An 18785-nucleotide genomic window follows, 5' to 3' on the forward strand; every position below is an offset into this window, starting at 1 on the left:
TCAAGGTCACAAACTGTAATGTGTTTTCCATGAAGAGATTAAATTTGTTAGATGTTATAAAGCTGGCCTAAGCCTCACAGTTTTTCTCCTTTTTTCCCCCTTTCTTGGTTCTTTCTGCCAGCTTCCTGCGTTTTGTCATTGTCAGGGATGCTTGAGCACCTAGCAAAAATCTCTCACTTCCTTAGCCTCTTGTAATCTCAGAGCTGCGAGTATCCTTTCCTTGCTACCTCCATCCTGCTCCTGTAGCTTTAAAACAGAGGAGAGGAATATAATTGTTTTATTAGTTACATCCAGGTATTTGAATGAGAGGACATTATACGTTTAACTGTAGAAAGACCCAAAGACTATGTAGCGCAAAATGGAAATTTTAAGTTGTTAAGTATGACAATTTGTTAAAAAAGCTGAAATACTTGATAAGTGCATTTGCTAGAATAAGAAAAAGCATGATAGAGCTTATGTCTATAGCTGGGAATTTCTTTAAGGTAGTTGAAGATGCTTTCTAAAGGTGTTTGGTTTCTTTGGCTTCTGAATAATTGATAAGGTTTCATCAGCTTGCTTCTGTGCACTCATGCTCAGGTTAGAGTATCGTGTTGACTATCATAGTTTCACATTGCATTTCTTTGGGTGCCAGAGAGGGACTGTAGTAGTAGGACAAGGGTAATGGGTTCAAACATCAAAACATCAACAGGGGAAGATCAGGTTAGATACAAGGAAGAAGTTCTTTGCTGTGAGGGTGGTGAGGCAGTGGAACGGGTTGCCCAAAGAAGTGGTAACTGCTCCATCCCTTCGAGTTCAAGGCCAGGTTGGACAGAGCATTGGGTGACATGGTCTAGTGTGAGGTGTCCCTGCCCATGGAGGGGGTGTGTGTGTGTGTGTGTGTGTGTGTGTGTGTGTGTGTAAGTAGGTGATCTTAAGGTTCTTTCCAAGCCTAACTATTCTACCATTCTATGATTCCTTGGTAGTACCAATTTAAAGAGTTCCTGTCATGCTCAGGCTGGATTGGCAGGGAGCATCATCAGTTGTGTTGGCATGACTGTCTGTGGATCTGTTTTACAAAGAGGATTATTTCATCTTGTAAACTACAGTTTATTGTTAGTGGAGGTGAGAGGGGAGCCTGCTGCAATTTGGGAGCTGCAAGGGTGGTCAGAGGTACATGCAAAGAGCTTGCACAACTGCTCAAAAGAATACTATCTGGAACTTCAACCTAACCTGTTTATCAGAATTAACTTTTACGAGCTCATCCTTTTTCTTTCTGTCTTTAAATAACTAGATTTATGCAAGTCACCTTGTATTGTAATATTTTTGTACTTTCTCTCCCACTGTTTGCAGTCTATCATAAGCCCATATGCTTCTTCACTCCGTCTTGCTAGTACATGAAGTACAACGTTTTCCACTCTCTCATTTGTACTTTTCTTGTAAACCTTTCCTGTTACCAGACATAAACTGTTCTCATTTGGACACATTCACAAACTGCTGCTATGTCCGTCCCCCTGTGGGGACTTTTGTTTTCAATGCTTTACTTGTCAAGTAGATTAGGAAGTAGCTCATCTACAAGGCCAAATAAGCAGGTTAAAAGTTAAAAAAAAAAATTAAAAATATGCATTTGAAGGGAAAGACTACAGTTTGGTAAGTGATTGATGGTTAATTTAGGGAAATGTATTTGCACTTGCCATCTCCTGTTAGCCTAGAGGAAAAAGGGTGATCTAGACATATGTTAAAATCATGCAGACCCATTCATTGTCCTGCTTTTCTCTTATGATTTATATGTCTAACTGGTATTTCAGTCCAAGCTAGTTCATAATTTTTACTTTGTTACAAGAATAGAAAGAGGAATGTTGTTTTTTAGATCATCAGTGTGTTAATTCCTTTAATCCTTTGTTGTTTTTCCTCTCCATCTGCCAAGTCATAACAGGATAAAGGCTTTTAGATACGCTCTTTTGTACTTTCACCATAATAGTAGTAGCAGGGTTGTAAGCAGTTTTGTATTGCAAAATTCAAAGGATGTATTGCTGTAGCGTGTGCTTTTCACTAATCAACTTGTTTTCACAAGTTTCTGTGCTTTTCTGTTTGTTTCTGGATTCTTAAAGAGACTTAGTGAAATGTCAGATGGACTTTAGTTTCTAATACGGTTCTGGGAAAGGACATAGATTTTCTTGAATATCTAGATATTTTTAGAGTTTTATTTTATAGATTCAGCAGCACAGTTTTTTCCAGAATAGAATCTTGATATGATAGTAAGTAGTTCTAAGGTTTACAGGCAATCTGTGTTTAAAAATCCCACAGCCCAATGTTGATGTAACAAATTTCAGTGTTTTAGTTTGGCAGGTAACAATGAACAGAACAGCTTTTTGTTGGTCCTGTAGTGCAGTGTTTTGAAATCTTTTTAGGTTCATTTAATGTTTTTTAGCATCTGTTTAATAGTGTAAAAAAGGCTTTTAAAAGTATGCTTTCTTATAGCTAATAGAGTGAAAAATTTATATTAATATCAGTCCTTGCACAAGCAGTATCTTTTTGGTCAAATACTTTGTATTTCTTTAGCCATGCTGATTAGTACATTACAGTTGCAGTGATTGTTCTGTCTTCAAGTCTTAGAAGCTTTTATTTCCAGCTCTTCAGAGTCCCATGAAAACCATTTGCCAAAACGATGCTGTTATTTGCTTAAGCTACACAATTCTTTATTTGTGTGTATGTGTGTGTGCAAGGCACTTTTTCAGATTGATCTGCAGAAGGAGGTTTGCCTTCATAGGCAAACCTTCCAGTCTGAATGTCTGGAACAGAGTCAAGAAAAGATGAAAAGGGAGACTTCTCAGCACCATTACCAGGAAATTAAATATGTTGTGAACTGCAGTCTTTTCCTTTTTTTTTTTTTTTTTTTTTTTAGCAATGTCTTCCTTAATTTTCTAGATTATTAATTTGATTCTTCAGAGCAAGAGTGAGATTTTTGTCAGCTGAAAGCGCTTTCCTCATTGCAGTTGTGGGGGAAAACAAAGTTGGGTTGGGGAAATGGTTAGTTCAGTGAATTTTTGTATTTTGTGTTTCTGAAGCACTGTTTTATTCTCAGGGTTTCTTCTTCCCTGGTCTTATCTTCACCATTAAATACAGAGCTTAGTAGTGAGTTTTGTATGAGAATATCAAAAACTGTAAGTAAAAACTTTGATTGGATACTAATTTCCTATTTTTTTTTCTATTACCACGCAATTTGCAAGTGTTTTTGTCCACTCTTTCTCGTTGTTATGTTTCTGACCACAAACAGGTAAGCAGCATTTGCTTCTGAAGTGGGGCATCTGGTGATAATTAATCTTATCTAGAATCTGCTTCTCAGTGGAATCTAATTAGATTTGTCTTCAGGCAGTTTGCTCCTCTTCCTCCAATTTGTAACGTTACTGTTTCAAGATTTTTTTGAGTGTGTGTTCTCTGGTTGTATGTTTTAATGTTCCAGAATTGTATACAGCAATCTCCACTGTTCAAACATACACTGGACTGTTTGTATTCTTCTTGAGCTGAATGAGAAAGAAAAGTGAAAGTCTATTTGTTATTCAAAATAGATCTGACTGCTATTGATAGTGTTTTGCCTTTGTTTCCTTTCACCATTTTTCTTTTATGAAAGATGAAGTCCTCTGAGGGGTGCATCTTATTTTGAGAAATACATGAAAGACAATCAAGCCAGTAATAGTTACCCCAGTTCATTAGTTTCAAGACAGCAGTTGTACTTGCACTAACGATGCCATTAATTTCACTGGTCTTAGAATTTGCTGAGCTGTTTGCAGTCTGATAGGGTTTTTTTTACTGATTCATAGATTAAAAACTTAAAGAATGCAAAACTAGTGTGGTCATACTTGACGAGTGAAACCTAGTGATGAATACACATTAATACACATGTATTAATGCTGTTTTAACAGGAATATACCAGGAGGAACCATGTTAGTGTTTTGGTATGTTATGCTGTAATAGTAATGGATACTGCTGAAATTAGTCAGGAGTTAATGTGGAGTTCACTGTTGGACACAGATTACTGCATTAGGTATAAGCTTTCAGTTCAGACGGGAAAGACTGCTGTGACTGTAAGGTTTGAGCCAAGTGTGAGCCACCTCAGTGGTATCTGCCTGGATGAACTTTGAAATGTTGCTCAAAAACCCAGGAACTGTCCTCATTCCCGTGGGTGCTATCTGTGAACATTGGCAGCATCTTCCCTTACCACATGTGTGGCTGATAATTTTAGCAAAAAACATCTTTCCTTGTTTATACTGTACTTTTAAAATATTTTCTTAAAAACCTTAGAAGCTAATCTCCAGTTGCCAGATTCTGAGTTTTTCATCACAGAAACTGCCCAGTTTTCTCCTCAACCAATTAAAAAAAAAACCCTTAGTAAACTGAAAATTGGAAGGGAAGGAGATTTTGAGATTTCACATAAAAATATATCACTTTTAATACTGCATGAAGAAGTTGGAGTCTCAGCCTGTTGCAGTGCTGAACCCTGCTACATACTTGGGATCCAGATTCCTCTATGCTGTGTTATGTCTTGACGTTTCTGAGAGCTTGTCAACAGAATGTGTTGTGAATACTGGTGGTAGTCAGAGCCCTGTTGCTAAAGAGTAGTGTTTACTCCATGGGAATAAGCAAACAAGCAGATACCTTCTGCTGGATCCCTTTTTTTTAATTGCTGTATAGCTGTATAATATTTTCAGTGCTCTTCCCTACTCACCATTTGCATGAGATTAGAAGAATATGAAATTTATGATTGTCCTTTTGGTTAACGTGGTGTATATAGACTTTCAAACAAATGATCAAAGGGATACCAAAGTATTTCAGAATTGAGAGCACAGCAACCTGCCCAAAGGAAGAAATAAATACAAATATAAAATTTAATAAAATGCAAATGTAAAATTTAATAAGCAATTATAAAAGGACAAATGCATACATTTTTAAGCTTACTGTGATAGAGAAAGATGCTGAAATGAAATAGAAGAAAATTTACTCTGAATTAAAAGCCTTTACTTTCTAAAGCAAAAAAGCATCAGAAGACAGGAAGGAATTTTCTTTACATTGAGAGTTACAGTGAAAGGAATCCAAAATTTCAGGCACATAATCACAAGTTTTCATAATGCAGTGAGTTTATGTACATCTGCTTAGCACCAGTCACCATGTGCCTACTCTTCAGTTTAAGCTTACGCTTTGCCATTTGGCATAAGCCAAATATGTACATGCTGAGCTGTCATAGCTTAACTGACATCTGGTGACTCTTTAAAGAGGAAGAGTATTATTACGGGGAAAAGAGAAAGCCATTAGACGTACTTACTGCAGCACCAGCTCTAGTCGTAGCACATCCAAGTAAAGTATTTTCTTTCTTCAGAACAAAAGTTCCTGCATTTTGTACTGTGTGATTTAAAGTGTTGCACTTCACACTAGCAAGCTTTTTTAACAGACAAAAAAAGTAGTAAAAGTAAGATTTTTAGAGGTGTGGAAAAAGATTCTAACAGCAGCTGGGTGAGATGGTCTCTAGGATGGTAGTTTCCTATAGAAAGACACATATTTTGTCATTGTGCATGTTTTTCAGTTAAGACAGTGAAGAGCTAGGATTGTCTTGTTTTTAATTAAGCCCTGTCTATTAATACTGGCATGTAGCATATGTACACTTTAGCCACCTAGCCGGTGACTGATGTTTATACGGTAACTTAATGCTGAATATTTATGATATTTGACTTGGTACTAGAAAGTCAATACATGATTTTGCAGGGGCATGGGAAGTGACCGACCAGCTTGTGTTGAAATTGTGGTCCTGTTACAGGTTTGCAAATCCATCTCCTTGGAATTCTCTACCTACCAATGCTCACAATTCAGGTGCTGTCTATGATCAGCAGTGTACTAAAGCTGAATAAGTAAAATAATGATACATATTTTCTGTTTCATTTAGGGTGCAAAATTTGGACATCCAATGGGATTAAATCAGGCTCCTCCCCCACGTTCTTCTGTTCGAAGATCATTTGGAAGATCTAAGCGATTTAGTATTACTCGCTCACTGGATGACCTTGAGGTAAATAACTTTCACTTAAAACTTACAGTAAATCTTAGAGAGGAACCTACAGTAGTTAATGCTGATAAGTAATGAGAGAAAGTATTATCTATAGTGTAAGTTACTAATCATCATATGGTGTTTAGGTGAGGGGAATACAGATTTCATGTATCACCTGACTTTTACAGTTTTTCTTTAATAGTTTAACTTAGTGCCAGCAATAGCTGTTCTTTCTGTGGGGAATTTTGACTTTATTTTACCAAAGAAGTGATAAGTGCTCCATCCCTGGCAGTGTTCAAGGCCGGCTTGGATGTAGTCTTGGGTGACATGGTCTAGTGTGAGGTGTCCATCCCCGCGGCAGTGGGGTTGGAACTAGATGATTTTAAGGTCCTTTCCAACCCTAACTATTCTATGATTCTGTGATCACAGCTGGTCATTTAAAGCAAAACAATACAGTTTTGCTGATCAAAATGTTCATATCTTAGAAATCATATCATGGTATCATATAAAAAAATCAAATGCTTGTCATGGCTTATAATGTTAGAATTAAACTTAGCTAGAGGTATTAAAGATAACAGGAAGGGATTCTACAGGTACATAGCAAATAAAAAACAGACAAGGGAGAATGTAGGCCCCCTCAGGAAGCTCTCGGGAGAACTGGCTACACAGGATTTGGAGAAGGCTGAGGTTCTGAATGATTTCTTTGCCTCGGTCTTCACTGGCAAAGGCTCTGACCAAACCACCCAAGTCTTGGAAGGCAGATGCAGGGACTGTGAGAATGAAGACCTTGCGCCCACTGTAGGAGAGGAACTGGTTCGAGACCATCTTAAAAATCTGAACTTGCACAAGTCCGTGGGTCCTGATGAGATCCATCCGCGGGTCCTGAAGGAGCTGGAGAATGGAGTTGTGAAGCCACTGGCCATCATATTTGAGAAATCATGGCAGTCAGGTGAAGTTCCCGATGACTGGAAAAAGGGAAATATAACCCCCATTTTCAAGAAGGGGAAAATGGATGACACAGGGAACTACAGAGCAGTCAGTCTCACCTCTGTGCCTGGCAAAATCTTGGAGCAGATTCTCCTGGAAGGCATGCTAAGGCACATGAAAATCAACAAGGTGCTGGGTGACAGCCAGCATGGCTTCACTAAGAGGAAATCCTGCATGACCAATTTGGTGGCCTTCTATGATGGGGCTATGGAACTGATGGACAGGGGTAGAGCAGTTGACGTCATCTACCTGGACTTGTGCAAAGCGTTCGACACTGTCCCACATGACATCCTGGTCTCTAAATTGGGGCGACATCAATTTGATGGAGGGACCACTCGGTGTATAAAGAACTGGCTGGATGGCTGCACACAAAGAGTTGTGGTCAATGGCTCAAAGTCCAGCTGGAGACCAGTAACAAGTGGTGTCCCTCAGGGATCGGTGTTGGGACCAGTCTTGTTCAACATCTTTGTCAGTGACATGGACAGTGGGATTGAGTGCGCCCTCAGCAAGTTTGCTGATGACACCAAGCTGTGTGGTTCGGTTGATACCCTGGAGGGAAGGAATGCCATCCAGAGGGACCTTGACACGCTTGTGAGGTGGGCTGATGCCAACCTTATGAAGTTTAACCATGACAAGTGGAAGGTCCTACACCTGGGTCGGAGCAATCCCAGGCACAGCTACAGGTTGGGCAGAGAAGAGATTCAGAGCAGCCCTGTGGAGTAGGACTTGGGGGTGTTGGTTGATGAGAAAATGAACATGAGCCGGCTTCAGTGTGTGCTTGCAGCCCAGAAAGCCACCCGTATCCTGGGCTGCTTCAAAAGGAGCGTGACCAGCAGGTCGAAGGAGGTGATCCTGCCCCTCTACTCTGCTCTTGTGAGACCTCACCTGGAGTATTGTGTGCAGTTCTGGTGTCTTCAACATAAAAAGGACATGGAACTGTTGGAACAAGTCCAGAGGAGGGCCACGAGGATGATCAGGGGACTGGAGCACCTCCCGTATGAAGACAGGCTGAGAAAGTTGAGGCTGTTCAGGCTGGAGAAGAGAAGGCTGCGTGGAGACCTCATAGCAGCCTTCCAGTGTCTGAAGGGGGCCTATAGGGATGCTGGGGAGGAACTCTTGATTAGGGACTGTAGTGATAGGACAAGGGGTAATGGGTTTAAACTTTAACAGAGGAAGTTTTAGGTTGGATATAAGAAGGAAATTCTTTCCTGTTAGGGTGGTGAGGCACTGGAATGGGTTGCCCAGGGATGTTGTGAATGCTCCATCCCTGGCAGTGTTCAAGACCAGGTTGGATGAGGCCTTGGGTGATATGATTTAGCGTAAGGTGTCCCTGCCCACGGCAGGGGGGTTGGAACTAGATGATCTTAAGGTCCTTTCCAACCCTAACTATTCTATGATTCTGTTCTATGATTCTATGTTCTAAGGTTTTCATTCAGCTGATGATCATTGCATTGAGGAAATTTTGGGGGGTTAAATTTTTTTTTGGACCAGGCTTTTCATATAACTTCCTAAGAATGTTATCTACTGAATATGGAAAAGTTTTTAAAAATACTTAAATATGTTTGTCCTTCTTATATGTCAGCAGTTAATACTATTTGATGTTGGTCATTGGTTATGGTGATTTTTGGCCTCTGATGTAATATAATGATGCTATTTCACATCTGGTATAACATCAGCTGATGCCTGAGCCTTAGTGGCCAAACCTTGTCAATTTTGGTAAAAACAAGGAATGAAAAGCCGTCTGAATTTAAAAAGCTGTTCTGCTAAGAGCCTTGTTCAACCAGCTGTAAGAATATGGCTTCTTTATATCTTCTTCTCCGGTGTGCTTCCTTGGAAAAACCTGACCTGTAGTGATGTGAAGGTGAATGGAGGAATTTTACCCTTACCCCTTTGTCACGCTTATCTTGAAAGGAGGTTTGTGGCTGGGGAGCAACAAAAATATATGCAGAGCTCTTGGCATAGGAACCATGTAGTACAGATTATACCTCTCTTCAGCATGGGAGGGAATGTGGCACAGTAAGCCCTCTACATGGGAAGGAGGTGTTTAAAAAGTGTTTGTGATGGGTGGAGGGAAGAAGGAGATATTCTGAGTTTCCTGCTGTGGGAAAATGTAGGAAGAACGGCATTTCACTGACACTGAACTAAAGGGGAGCTCAGGGCACTGAATTTTTAGGGAAGACAATATATGGAAGGAGCTTCTGGCGTGCTTAGGGAATGCAGGTAGGAACTGTAATTACTTATTTCTCATGTTTTAAGGAATGTTTTTCATTGTGGTCTATCTTCTTGTCTGAAGCTTTTAAGTGTCTTGCTTTTTTTCTAGTCATGGAAAATACTTTGTCATTTCTTTGCACTCATAACTTCAGTGCAGTAAGTGCATAACTTTAACAGAGCAAGATCCTCTGGATAAAGCTGTTTGGGACCTACCTGTCTAGCTACATCTTTCTTAATCAGAAAATGGTGATTCTTCTAAATTAAAAAAGCTTGTTACTATATATTACTAGTTTTGACAGAATTTCTGATCACAGTAGGAGAGAATCCTCTCAGAATATCTAATAGCCTAGTGCTAGTAATTCATGTGCAATAGGAAAACCAGTTCATACCATGTTCTTCCAGATTACAATTTCATACAGATTTATGTGCGCATCTCATATTTGAGAAAGTGTTTTAAATACCAAGGATATAATTTAATTTCTGTTGTTGGAGCTGTTTTACATATATAAATATTCATTATAATAAGGACTTGATATTTTCCATTAATTTCAAAGATGTGTTATAGTTACTGGCCTAAAAAGTCAATTTTTCTCCATTATGTTTTAGTTGGTATTCAGCAATGTATATAAATTGAATAGCATGAACAAGAGAGATTGAGAGGCTCTCTCTGTTTTGCAGTGTCCTAGTTCTTAAAGCTGTTACTTTGGAGGGGAAACTTACATTCTAAGTCAGGATGCGAATCGGACAAGAAGCAATTTGTATTAAAATCTCTATTTGGATGATTGCCCTTACTACATGTAACTATTTGGGTGTGGACTGCTCTCTGTCAGTAGCTTCTTTTGACTTTGAAGTCTCCTTTTTTCCCTCTGCATGCCATAAGGGACTGATATCCTAGCCACCAGGCGAAATATAAATCCAGAGAAGAATTAAAAAAACTCCACAAATCAAAGTAAAATAGTTTTAAGGTGCTTTGATTTTGGTTCTAACTTTAACATTGCTACTGCAGCACTTTCCCCAAGTACTGTTATACTAAGTGTACTAGAACACAATGTTGTTAGTACATGTTTAGATTATTTCAGGCCATCTATTTAGAGTTGCTGGAAGAAGAAATAACAATGCCAGGAAATTCTTAGAGACTCCACCTTTGGAATAATGATTATGAGCGTATTATATAGGCTACTTGTTTGCTTTTGTGTTCTTCCTAGTTATCTTAGCAGAATGGATAAAGTACTAACCCAAGTGTGAACTTGGGAAATTAATATGCTTGTCTTAGCTTGTGGGTTTGATTCCTGCTGGCATCTAACTTAGTCTTCTAAATTGAGCAGTATAAGTAGGTTCCGTGCAGTTTCTTTTATGGGCATATGCTGAACACTTTTCATTTGCTTACTGGTCTGAAGAAGGCTGTATTTGGATTTTTTGTGAAAGTATGAACTTCCTCTTCTCATTCTGGGAGCCGTGGTGTGTGAAATACCAGCCGTCGGTTCTGCTGTCTTCTGCCATAAGGTGGCGTGATTTCTTTGCAGTTTCGTTTTATTTAATCTATGCAAGAATAAAGCATATTAATATATATTATTTTAATAAATAAAACAAATGATCGAAAGAAAACATTTGATTTTTCTTTTAAACTGTTAGATTATGGCTGGCTATACATTCCCAGACAATATTCTTATCAGGTTAGAATTAGCTCTGATGATTGTTGCCTTCACCTTAAGCATTTTCCTCTTACCTGCAGAAGCTGTATTATACATAAAAGAAAACAGACAAGTTTGTAGGCTTAACCTCTAGGTACTGTTTTTACTAATAGAACCTGTATACAAGATTATTTTAAATTTGCATTGATTGAAATAGGATGAGAGTGCAAAGGCAATGGGTGCAGTTATACTATGACAATGGTAAAGAAAATGTCTCATAAAACATGCAATTTTATTTCTGAGCTGTGGAAGTTGTGCTTTTTCACACCAGGGCTGAATATGTCTATCTTGTAAGTTGGAATTACATTCAGAAAATCAGCATGTCTAGTATATACCTTAACTATTTTTCACAAGAAATGCATTTAAAACTTTTTATTAGATCACAAGAAATCTGGTTTCATTAACAACAGATTCCTGTTTTCTGTGTAGTAGTACATTTTCGCATGTGGCTAATTTGTTGTTACGAAATAGTGTCCATTAATAGCCACATTGAAATTCTGTGATTTCCACCAGTTTTACTTTATAGTATGTTTGCTGGTTCATATTTGCAAGGTGTAGCTTAAGTTGAAACTTGCCATGATTTAGGATTTTTTAAGTTTCTGGGCATGATCCTATCTTTCTTCCTACTTTTATTCCCTCTAGGTTAAGTGCCAATGCTCTCCTCTTGCATTATTCTATCTGGGCAAGACATTATTTATGGATTTATAAACACATTAAAGGTGAATTTGTGAGACTGTAGAGACTAGGACATTGCCCTTGTAAAAAAATTACATTAAACAGAATAAGCCTTTTACTCTTTAACAATTTTGAAACCAGATTCCCTAACACTTTCAACTATAGGTCATTCTGTTCATATTTTAATTTCTCTTGAGGTCTGTAAAAATAGGGGACCTTTGCAGTATTCCCACAAAGTCAACAAATTTAGGTTCCTCCATCACAAGGAGAACATTCAAAGCTGCAGTTTTTCCTGAAAATCTTTGTGGCACTTGTGCATTTGGTATTACTCTGTGCTTAAAAATAAGGCAAAATAGCATCTTGAGAGACATAATATCTTCGGCAAACAAGTGTCACAGTCTTTGAATATTTTTAAATACTCTTTCAATGTAGGGATCTTTTTAAAGTTAAAGACTATTTAATTCTTTTAACTAAATACCAGGACAAAAGAGATGGCTGTTGATGCTTTTCTTCTTGTCTTCACCCTGTTTTGGAAACCTTAAAGTTATATCCTGTATGAAGAACATTTGTTGGAGAAAATTTGTAGAGTTTGGTAATGTTTTCAAAGTTGGAATGTATCACATATTCCTTTTAAAAATTAGTGTGAGGACTTCTGGTAGAATATTCTATCTTAATAATACCATTAATAATGTAGTGTTATTAGCTGTTATTACAGATGATAATGCTTGATTTTTTTTTTTCCTTTTTTTTTAATTTCACTGAAGCAACTTTTTTTTTTTACATTTCATCTGCTAATTGAAAGCACACAACACATCTCTTTGGTATGAAGGTTTTATACTAATGAATGACATGTCTCTGCTGGATATTAGCTTTGGCATCTGTGGGTGGCAAAACCCCCTAAATGCTCATTTGACTTAATAATGTGTTTTTAAGTAGGTACCTGTCTTTGTTTGACTGATTTAAATAATCAGACAAAGCTTACACAGGGAGATAATAGCTTGCATTAGACCAACTAGTACACTGGGAGAATCTGATAAGAAGAGCTAAACATGCTCCTAACTTTTCTGACCCTGGTTGGTCTGATAAAAACTATTTATGTATTTAACTCTCCCTGCAGAGCTTGCTTTGCTCATGTTCTTAGATCGTCTCCACAGCCATAAGGCCACCACTGGCCACTATAATTATGTGATTTAAATCAGGAGGCCTGCTCATTCTCAGCTTATAATTGTGAATTTAAAAGCATGAATTTTGTCTTAGTTTTCATTGCTTTTTTTAAGCCATGATAATTTGCCATGGGCTTCCAGTACACCCAGGTTCTACCATGTCCTACCTTTAAGCATTGGGTCTTTTGCGTGTATCTTGTTCTATTTTTTATCTAAGATGTAACTGATCAATTGACAGTTTTGCTGTTTGCTTTCATGAACATGTTAAAAAGGCCAAGTGTGAAATAAAACTGTGTGCAAGAATGACATCTCCATTTCTGTATGCAAAAGGTAGCTCTGTATTTCTAGCACGCTAATAGTAGAGGTATTAAAGGGCTACTCCTGTCTCCTATGTGGATATTCTCAAGTTGAATTCCTGTCACTGCTGATTTGGATGCCCTATGGATCTGTGACCACAGTCTAGAGACTTTGTTTCTGTTTTCCTTTTGCTAGAACTTGTCTGGTGTTGGTGGGTGCAGTAGCCGTGAATGACAGATCCTTCTTAGAGTGTGCCATCAGGGGTCACCTTTTTGGACAGTGCAAAGTGTAAGATACGTGCTTAATGATTTTACAGCCACTTCCTATAATAGCTCAAGCCCTTTTAAACTACAATATCTAGCTTTAAATAATGAAAGTGAGTTATGACAATAAACACTGATTTCTTTACCTTGAATTACTGTAGCATATGTGGTCATGCAGCTGATAAGTATAAGGTTTTGAAAGAATCCACTGGTTTCTGCCAGGCATTCTGCTCTGTTCGGACCTTTGGCTGTTACAGTCCTCCTGGAGTTGTTTGCCTTCTGTGCTGGTAAGTGAAACAGTGCCAGGACACGGATGAGGCAGGAGATTGCAATGGTTGTACTGTCATACTTTTAGAGTTGTCATTTATGTGGCTTTGTCCTGGTTTAGAGGTTGGCCCTAATAGCTAGCATCACTGTGCCCAGCAGGCAGTTTGGATGCAAACAACTTGATTGATAGGAAATTCGGAGAGCTTGGTGGTATGATAGGGACCAGAAAATAATGGCTGTCTTTGGAACTACAACAGAAGCTTATGGTGCTATTGATATGACTAATACAGATGCAGCCACTATGTCTGTGGGTTATCATCTCATTCTGGATGGTGGCTGTGTTATCCCTTAGAAATTTTTATTTGGTGTCATCATTCTTAGTATGACTTAAAGACTTCCAACAGCATATTTTATCCACATTTGGTTCTCTAGGCTGCTCTATTAAGAATTTCAAACTCTTCAGCATACTGTAGAGGATCTTCAGGCTTTTACTTTGGCATGTGTGATCTTACCAGATACTTTAGTTATATCCATTGTTACTCCCTAAAGAATGAAACAAAATGCTAGCAGTATACATGTATTTTTTCTACAGACTGGGCAGTAGCAATAATGTTAGGCCTTTGCTGTTATTCTGTATGGTACCATAACTTTTAAGAGATTACCAATATATGTTCCTAAGTTTTCCCTGCACTTGTAGACTTTATTCTGGAAAGTTCTTATGCTTTTCACATTGATTTGTAAAGTATCTGATGAAGGTAGTTTGGTCAACAGATGAGTACAGTTGTGTGCAATCTATTGTGAATTGGAGATACTTATTTCTAGATACAATCCAGAATTTTAAAGTGTGTGGGTTTTTTTCTAAACCCTGAGAATAACGGGATTTGTTTTCTGTTACTGCATTTGGTAAAATGACCATACTTTGATAATTTTACTGTTTAGTCTTTTATTCTGCCTTTGGGTTATTTATTTCAGATTCTGGAGAAATCTGCCATGCAAATACGCATGTAAAATGTGGAGTAGTCAGAGAATGTGCTGAGAGCTGGATCTGGTCTCTGCTTTCCTTGTGAGGTGCATATGGCAGAGCTCATCCCTTACTTTGGTGCCTGAGAAGCAGCCAACAGCATTGCCTAGGATGGATTCCATAGGGAATTCAGTCCCCCTTTGTGAAAAGACAGTTGGCATTGTATGGAGAAATTTTTTCCTGAGGAAGCAGTCAGTACATTGTCTGACCCTGCCACTCAAGTGCTGTCCAAGCGTTATAGCCTCTGGGCTTGGCTCTCCAACGCAAGCTGATTTCTGTCATAGAACAAGAGGCACAGTATATGTTTTCGGTGACTAGATATGAACTTGTATTCTGCATAAATCTTCAGGCAGCAGGCATTACTTCTTGTCAGCAGCAGTACTGCCGTTCTTAAGATGTGTGATTAAATGGATACAGGTGAATTCTTAAGTTGTCAACATCTCTGCTGCAGCCACTTTTGTGGAACTGCAAGGATCAGCCACGGTGAACAAGTTAAAGTAACTACCTGAAGCTGCAGAGGGGTCATATCCCTTAATTCAGCAATATAAGTATCAGACCTTGCTTTTGGCTTTAGCCTTTTGGTTCTGGTTTCCTTGTATAGTGACAAAACAGTCAATACTCACAGAGCTGGGACTTCTGGTAGGTGGGCAATGTCTCAGGAGCGTCTTCCTCTGTAACCTTTGGTACCCAGCATTCTTTTAAAATTGGGCTTACTCTCTTTTAACTGAAACTGTTTGCTCTTCTGGGTCTAATTCATGAGGCACATGACATTAAGGCAGAATAGGAGCTTACTGCACTGGGGTCTGTTACTGAAACACACCATTATTTGCCATTTGAGGCTGGCCCTCGCTTTAGTTCCTTATGTTACGCTTGTTCCTTCAAGAGCATCTTTTAAGGCTCCTCCCAAGAAGGTGAGCAGTGAGGTGAAGTTACTCAAGGTAATAAGGACAACAACATTCTCTGAAGATGAGAGCAGGCTGCTCTTTTAAGACTGAATGACTGGACAACAAAATGGCAGATGAAAATATATGCAGAGAAATGTAAAACAATGCAAATGAGGCAAAATAACCCTAGCTTCCTATATCAAATGAGAGGTATGTCTCTGAGTTGCTTCTTCTCATAAGGGAGGTCTTTTGAGTTATAAGGGAGAGTTGCTTGAAAACATCAGCTTAGTACAGTATCAGTGAAACAAAATCCTGCGTTATGAATAGCTAGGGAAGGAATAGAGGTAAAAAACCCATAATGACTCCATTGTAAACATCTCTGATTTGCCCACACCTGCTTTCTTTATTTCAAATATATTATGATATATTAGAAGTAGAAAATGTTCAGAAAGGTGTCAGAGTACAAAATCATGGGTGGCATGGAAAAGGAGTTGGGATTGACTTCTCCCTGTCTCCTTTGGGATAAGAAGTCACCCCATTAATTAAAGGTAGCTGGAGCCAGGAGCAAAACAAACAGCAGAGGAACGCGATTGTTCATGCCGGAAGTGAGTCGGTCTGTGGGACACCTCAGCCCTGAGTGCTGTGGATGCAAGGAATTTGCATGTCCTGGGGGGAAAGTGGACAGGTATTTGGAAAAGAGAGCCACTGGGGATCATTAAGGAGACAAGCCATGCCGGGTTCAGATCTGAACTAAAAATACCTGGAGTCTGGGAGAATGTAATCAGGGAAATGTCCTATATGTTGCCCTGTGCTACTCGTCGGTAGACATCCATGTGTGGCCACTGCTGGAAACTTAATACTGGGTTTGATAAACCCATGCTCTGAACTGATTATATTCTTAGAGTCAAGGATGGACATAGCTTCTCTTTAACTGTGGGATTATGGATCATCCTCTCAGCACAGGAAGCTCAGTTACCTTCCACTTGGTGTAAACTAGTTTGCTTGTAAAGTAAAGGGCTCACAGACCATAATACCTCCTAGTGCAGTGTAACTGCCGTGGGCTCTGAGTGCATTTACTGTTCATGCTTGAGCTGTTGGAGGGAGAGGGCATCTGCAGCTTTCCGGGTTAGAGCTTCTGCTGCAACACGGCGTGCCCATGCGATTCCCTGATGGCAATGAGGAACTGGGTGACTGGTTTCATGCCTCGCTGTTCCTGCCCTCCCTTGGCTGCTCTTCCTGTTACCTGGTATGTCTTTTTGTTGTGTCGTGTGTTAATGGGGGGTAAGGAGAGAGACCTGGTCAGTGTTAGGGAATGAATTAAGGAGTTATTGAATGAACTGAATTGGTATTTCTAGGATATAAACACAGAATACATATGGCAAAAATGATAGCACTGTAGCTCTGCACAGATTGTTTCCCACCCCATATCTATGCTTTAAACGCTGTGATTTTGGCTACGAGTTGTTACCATTTAATTTTCATGGATTTATCAGTCCAGAGAAGTTTAAAAAACAAAGTCACCTATGGAGCTTCTACAGTATTAAATCATCAGAACATTTCATCTGTTCTTCTGATACTTAAAGAAATACAGTAAAAATCCCTTCCTCTACTTCCATTTGGACGGAGGAACTGCACAAGGGTGGTATTTAAGCATTATTTGCTGGGCAGAAAGTGTGTGTGTTTCTTTCTGAAAATAGACAGCTTTTGCTGCTCTGTCTGGAGGGTAGGTGTGGTACTCAAAATTAGGAGAATCATGTTTCACTTGGAATGCAATCCTTGTAAATGCCAATGCCCTGCTTACTCAAAGGAACGCGGAGCGTTTTGGTAGGATGAGGTAGATTGCACCATATGCATGCATGTGATTGTAATCATACCGAGACACGTACCTGCATGCCAGAAACTGAAAGAAATTCGCTGTGAGTCTTACAAGTTTTAACAATTTTTTTAAAAGATATTTTTAGTTTATATTGTAAGTATTTTTAATACGGATTGATGACCTAATATACTCATCAAAGGGGAATGTATTAAGAAACAGAATACTTTGGAGGAGTAAACGATGTTGACTCAGTGCTTAAAACAAGTTTGGACAAACGTTTAAGACAGAGTCCTGTAGGCCCTTAGCAAATGCATTTTGCATTAGCAGATTCCTCAGCAGCATGCTGTTGTCTTCACAGAAGCTTTATTGTTACACAGGACCTGCCTAAACACCATTTTAAAAGCTGCCTGTTCCTTTTGATGAGAAGATACAGAACCAGTATTGAGGGCGGAGAATATGCTGGGGAGGGAGGAGAATGGGAGAGGTGTTGATAGGGCAACAGACAGAGAAGCCTCATTTTTTACTGGACTCTGGAAGAAGTAAATATGTGTTCAGAAAGAACGTAATAACAAAGTTGAAGGGACTGTTTCTTAACAATGAGCTGTTAAACTATTTATACATGGAGAAAACTTTTACTGATAGTCAAGTGTCTGTAAGTATAAAGTTTTGTTTGTCTAAAGCGAACAGAAAACAGGAATATGGTTTAATGAGTGGTCTTCTGAGCTAAGAGATCTTGCAGTGAAATGTGATAAATAATGCTTCTAAGGATTCAATGAGGTTTTAAAGAGACAAAGTTTGTAAGTATAAGTATTTAAGTTGACTTTCTATATAAGCTTTATTATTAAATTAACACACCATTTTTATAGACATGTTTTAGATCTTTCTTTAGCACTGTATTGTTTTTAAATGTGGAGTGAGTATAGTAGATATACAGATACTTCTCTAATGAAGATTCTTATTAATCTTTCACTTAATTTTCACTACACGTGCACGTATTTCTGTAAAGCAAGAGTGTCATGTTATAGCTATGTTAACCTTTTAATTGTTACAGTGTTTCCTATGTTGTGCAGTTGCAGTGATTTTTTAATTTTCTTCCAGCTGGATTTTTATCCAATAAACCCAAATCCAGAGGGTAGGAGTTATTAAAATAACTGAAAATAGATGAAAAGTACAAAATACGAAGTTTTAGCTTTTTGTTGCTCAGAAAACGCATATTTTTTTAAGTAAAGGTACTGGCTGTATTATCAGTTTTTTGCATTATAGTCCTTATCTTTATGTGTATATGCCTCCGAGTATAAACACCTTTAATGCTACAAGTATAGCAGCAAAACTATCAGTTTTTAAAATGAAAAGGGAAAATAACAGTTGAAAGGCTCAGGAAGACATATATGCATTGTTTACTTAAACATTAGTAGGTTTTATGCTTAGTTTTACATTGCTTTCCTTCAAATCTATTGATTCTTAAAGGTTCTGCCTGCAGTAGTAAGAAATTCACAAGTG

General features: G+C 38.5%; 1 protein-coding gene across 7 annotated transcripts in view; it reads left to right on the top strand.

The window, feature by feature from the left end:
* RGS12 (regulator of G protein signaling 12) overlaps positions 1–18785 on the top strand; it is a 91633-nt gene that overhangs the window by 18515 nt on the left and 54333 nt on the right. For 5 of the 7 annotated variants that reach the window (XM_062638733.1, XM_062638732.1, XM_062638731.1 and 2 more), the window contains exon 3: positions 5912–6031. In XM_062638733.1, coding sequence (XP_062494717.1) covers positions 5912–6031 — 120 coding nt within the window. Of the gene's footprint in view, positions 1–5911; positions 6032–8842; positions 9218–17784; positions 17938–18785 lie in introns of those variants that run through there. The other 2 variants (XM_062638737.1, XM_062638734.1) reach the window with 2 other exon arrangements.

The sequence above is a fragment of the Pezoporus occidentalis genome, unplaced genomic scaffold (assembly GCF_034315485.1).
Source record: "Pezoporus occidentalis ecotype Australia unplaced genomic scaffold, CSIRO_AGI_Poc_V1 ctg58, whole genome shotgun sequence".
Lineage (NCBI taxonomy): Eukaryota > Metazoa > Chordata > Aves > Psittaciformes > Psittacidae > Pezoporus > Pezoporus occidentalis.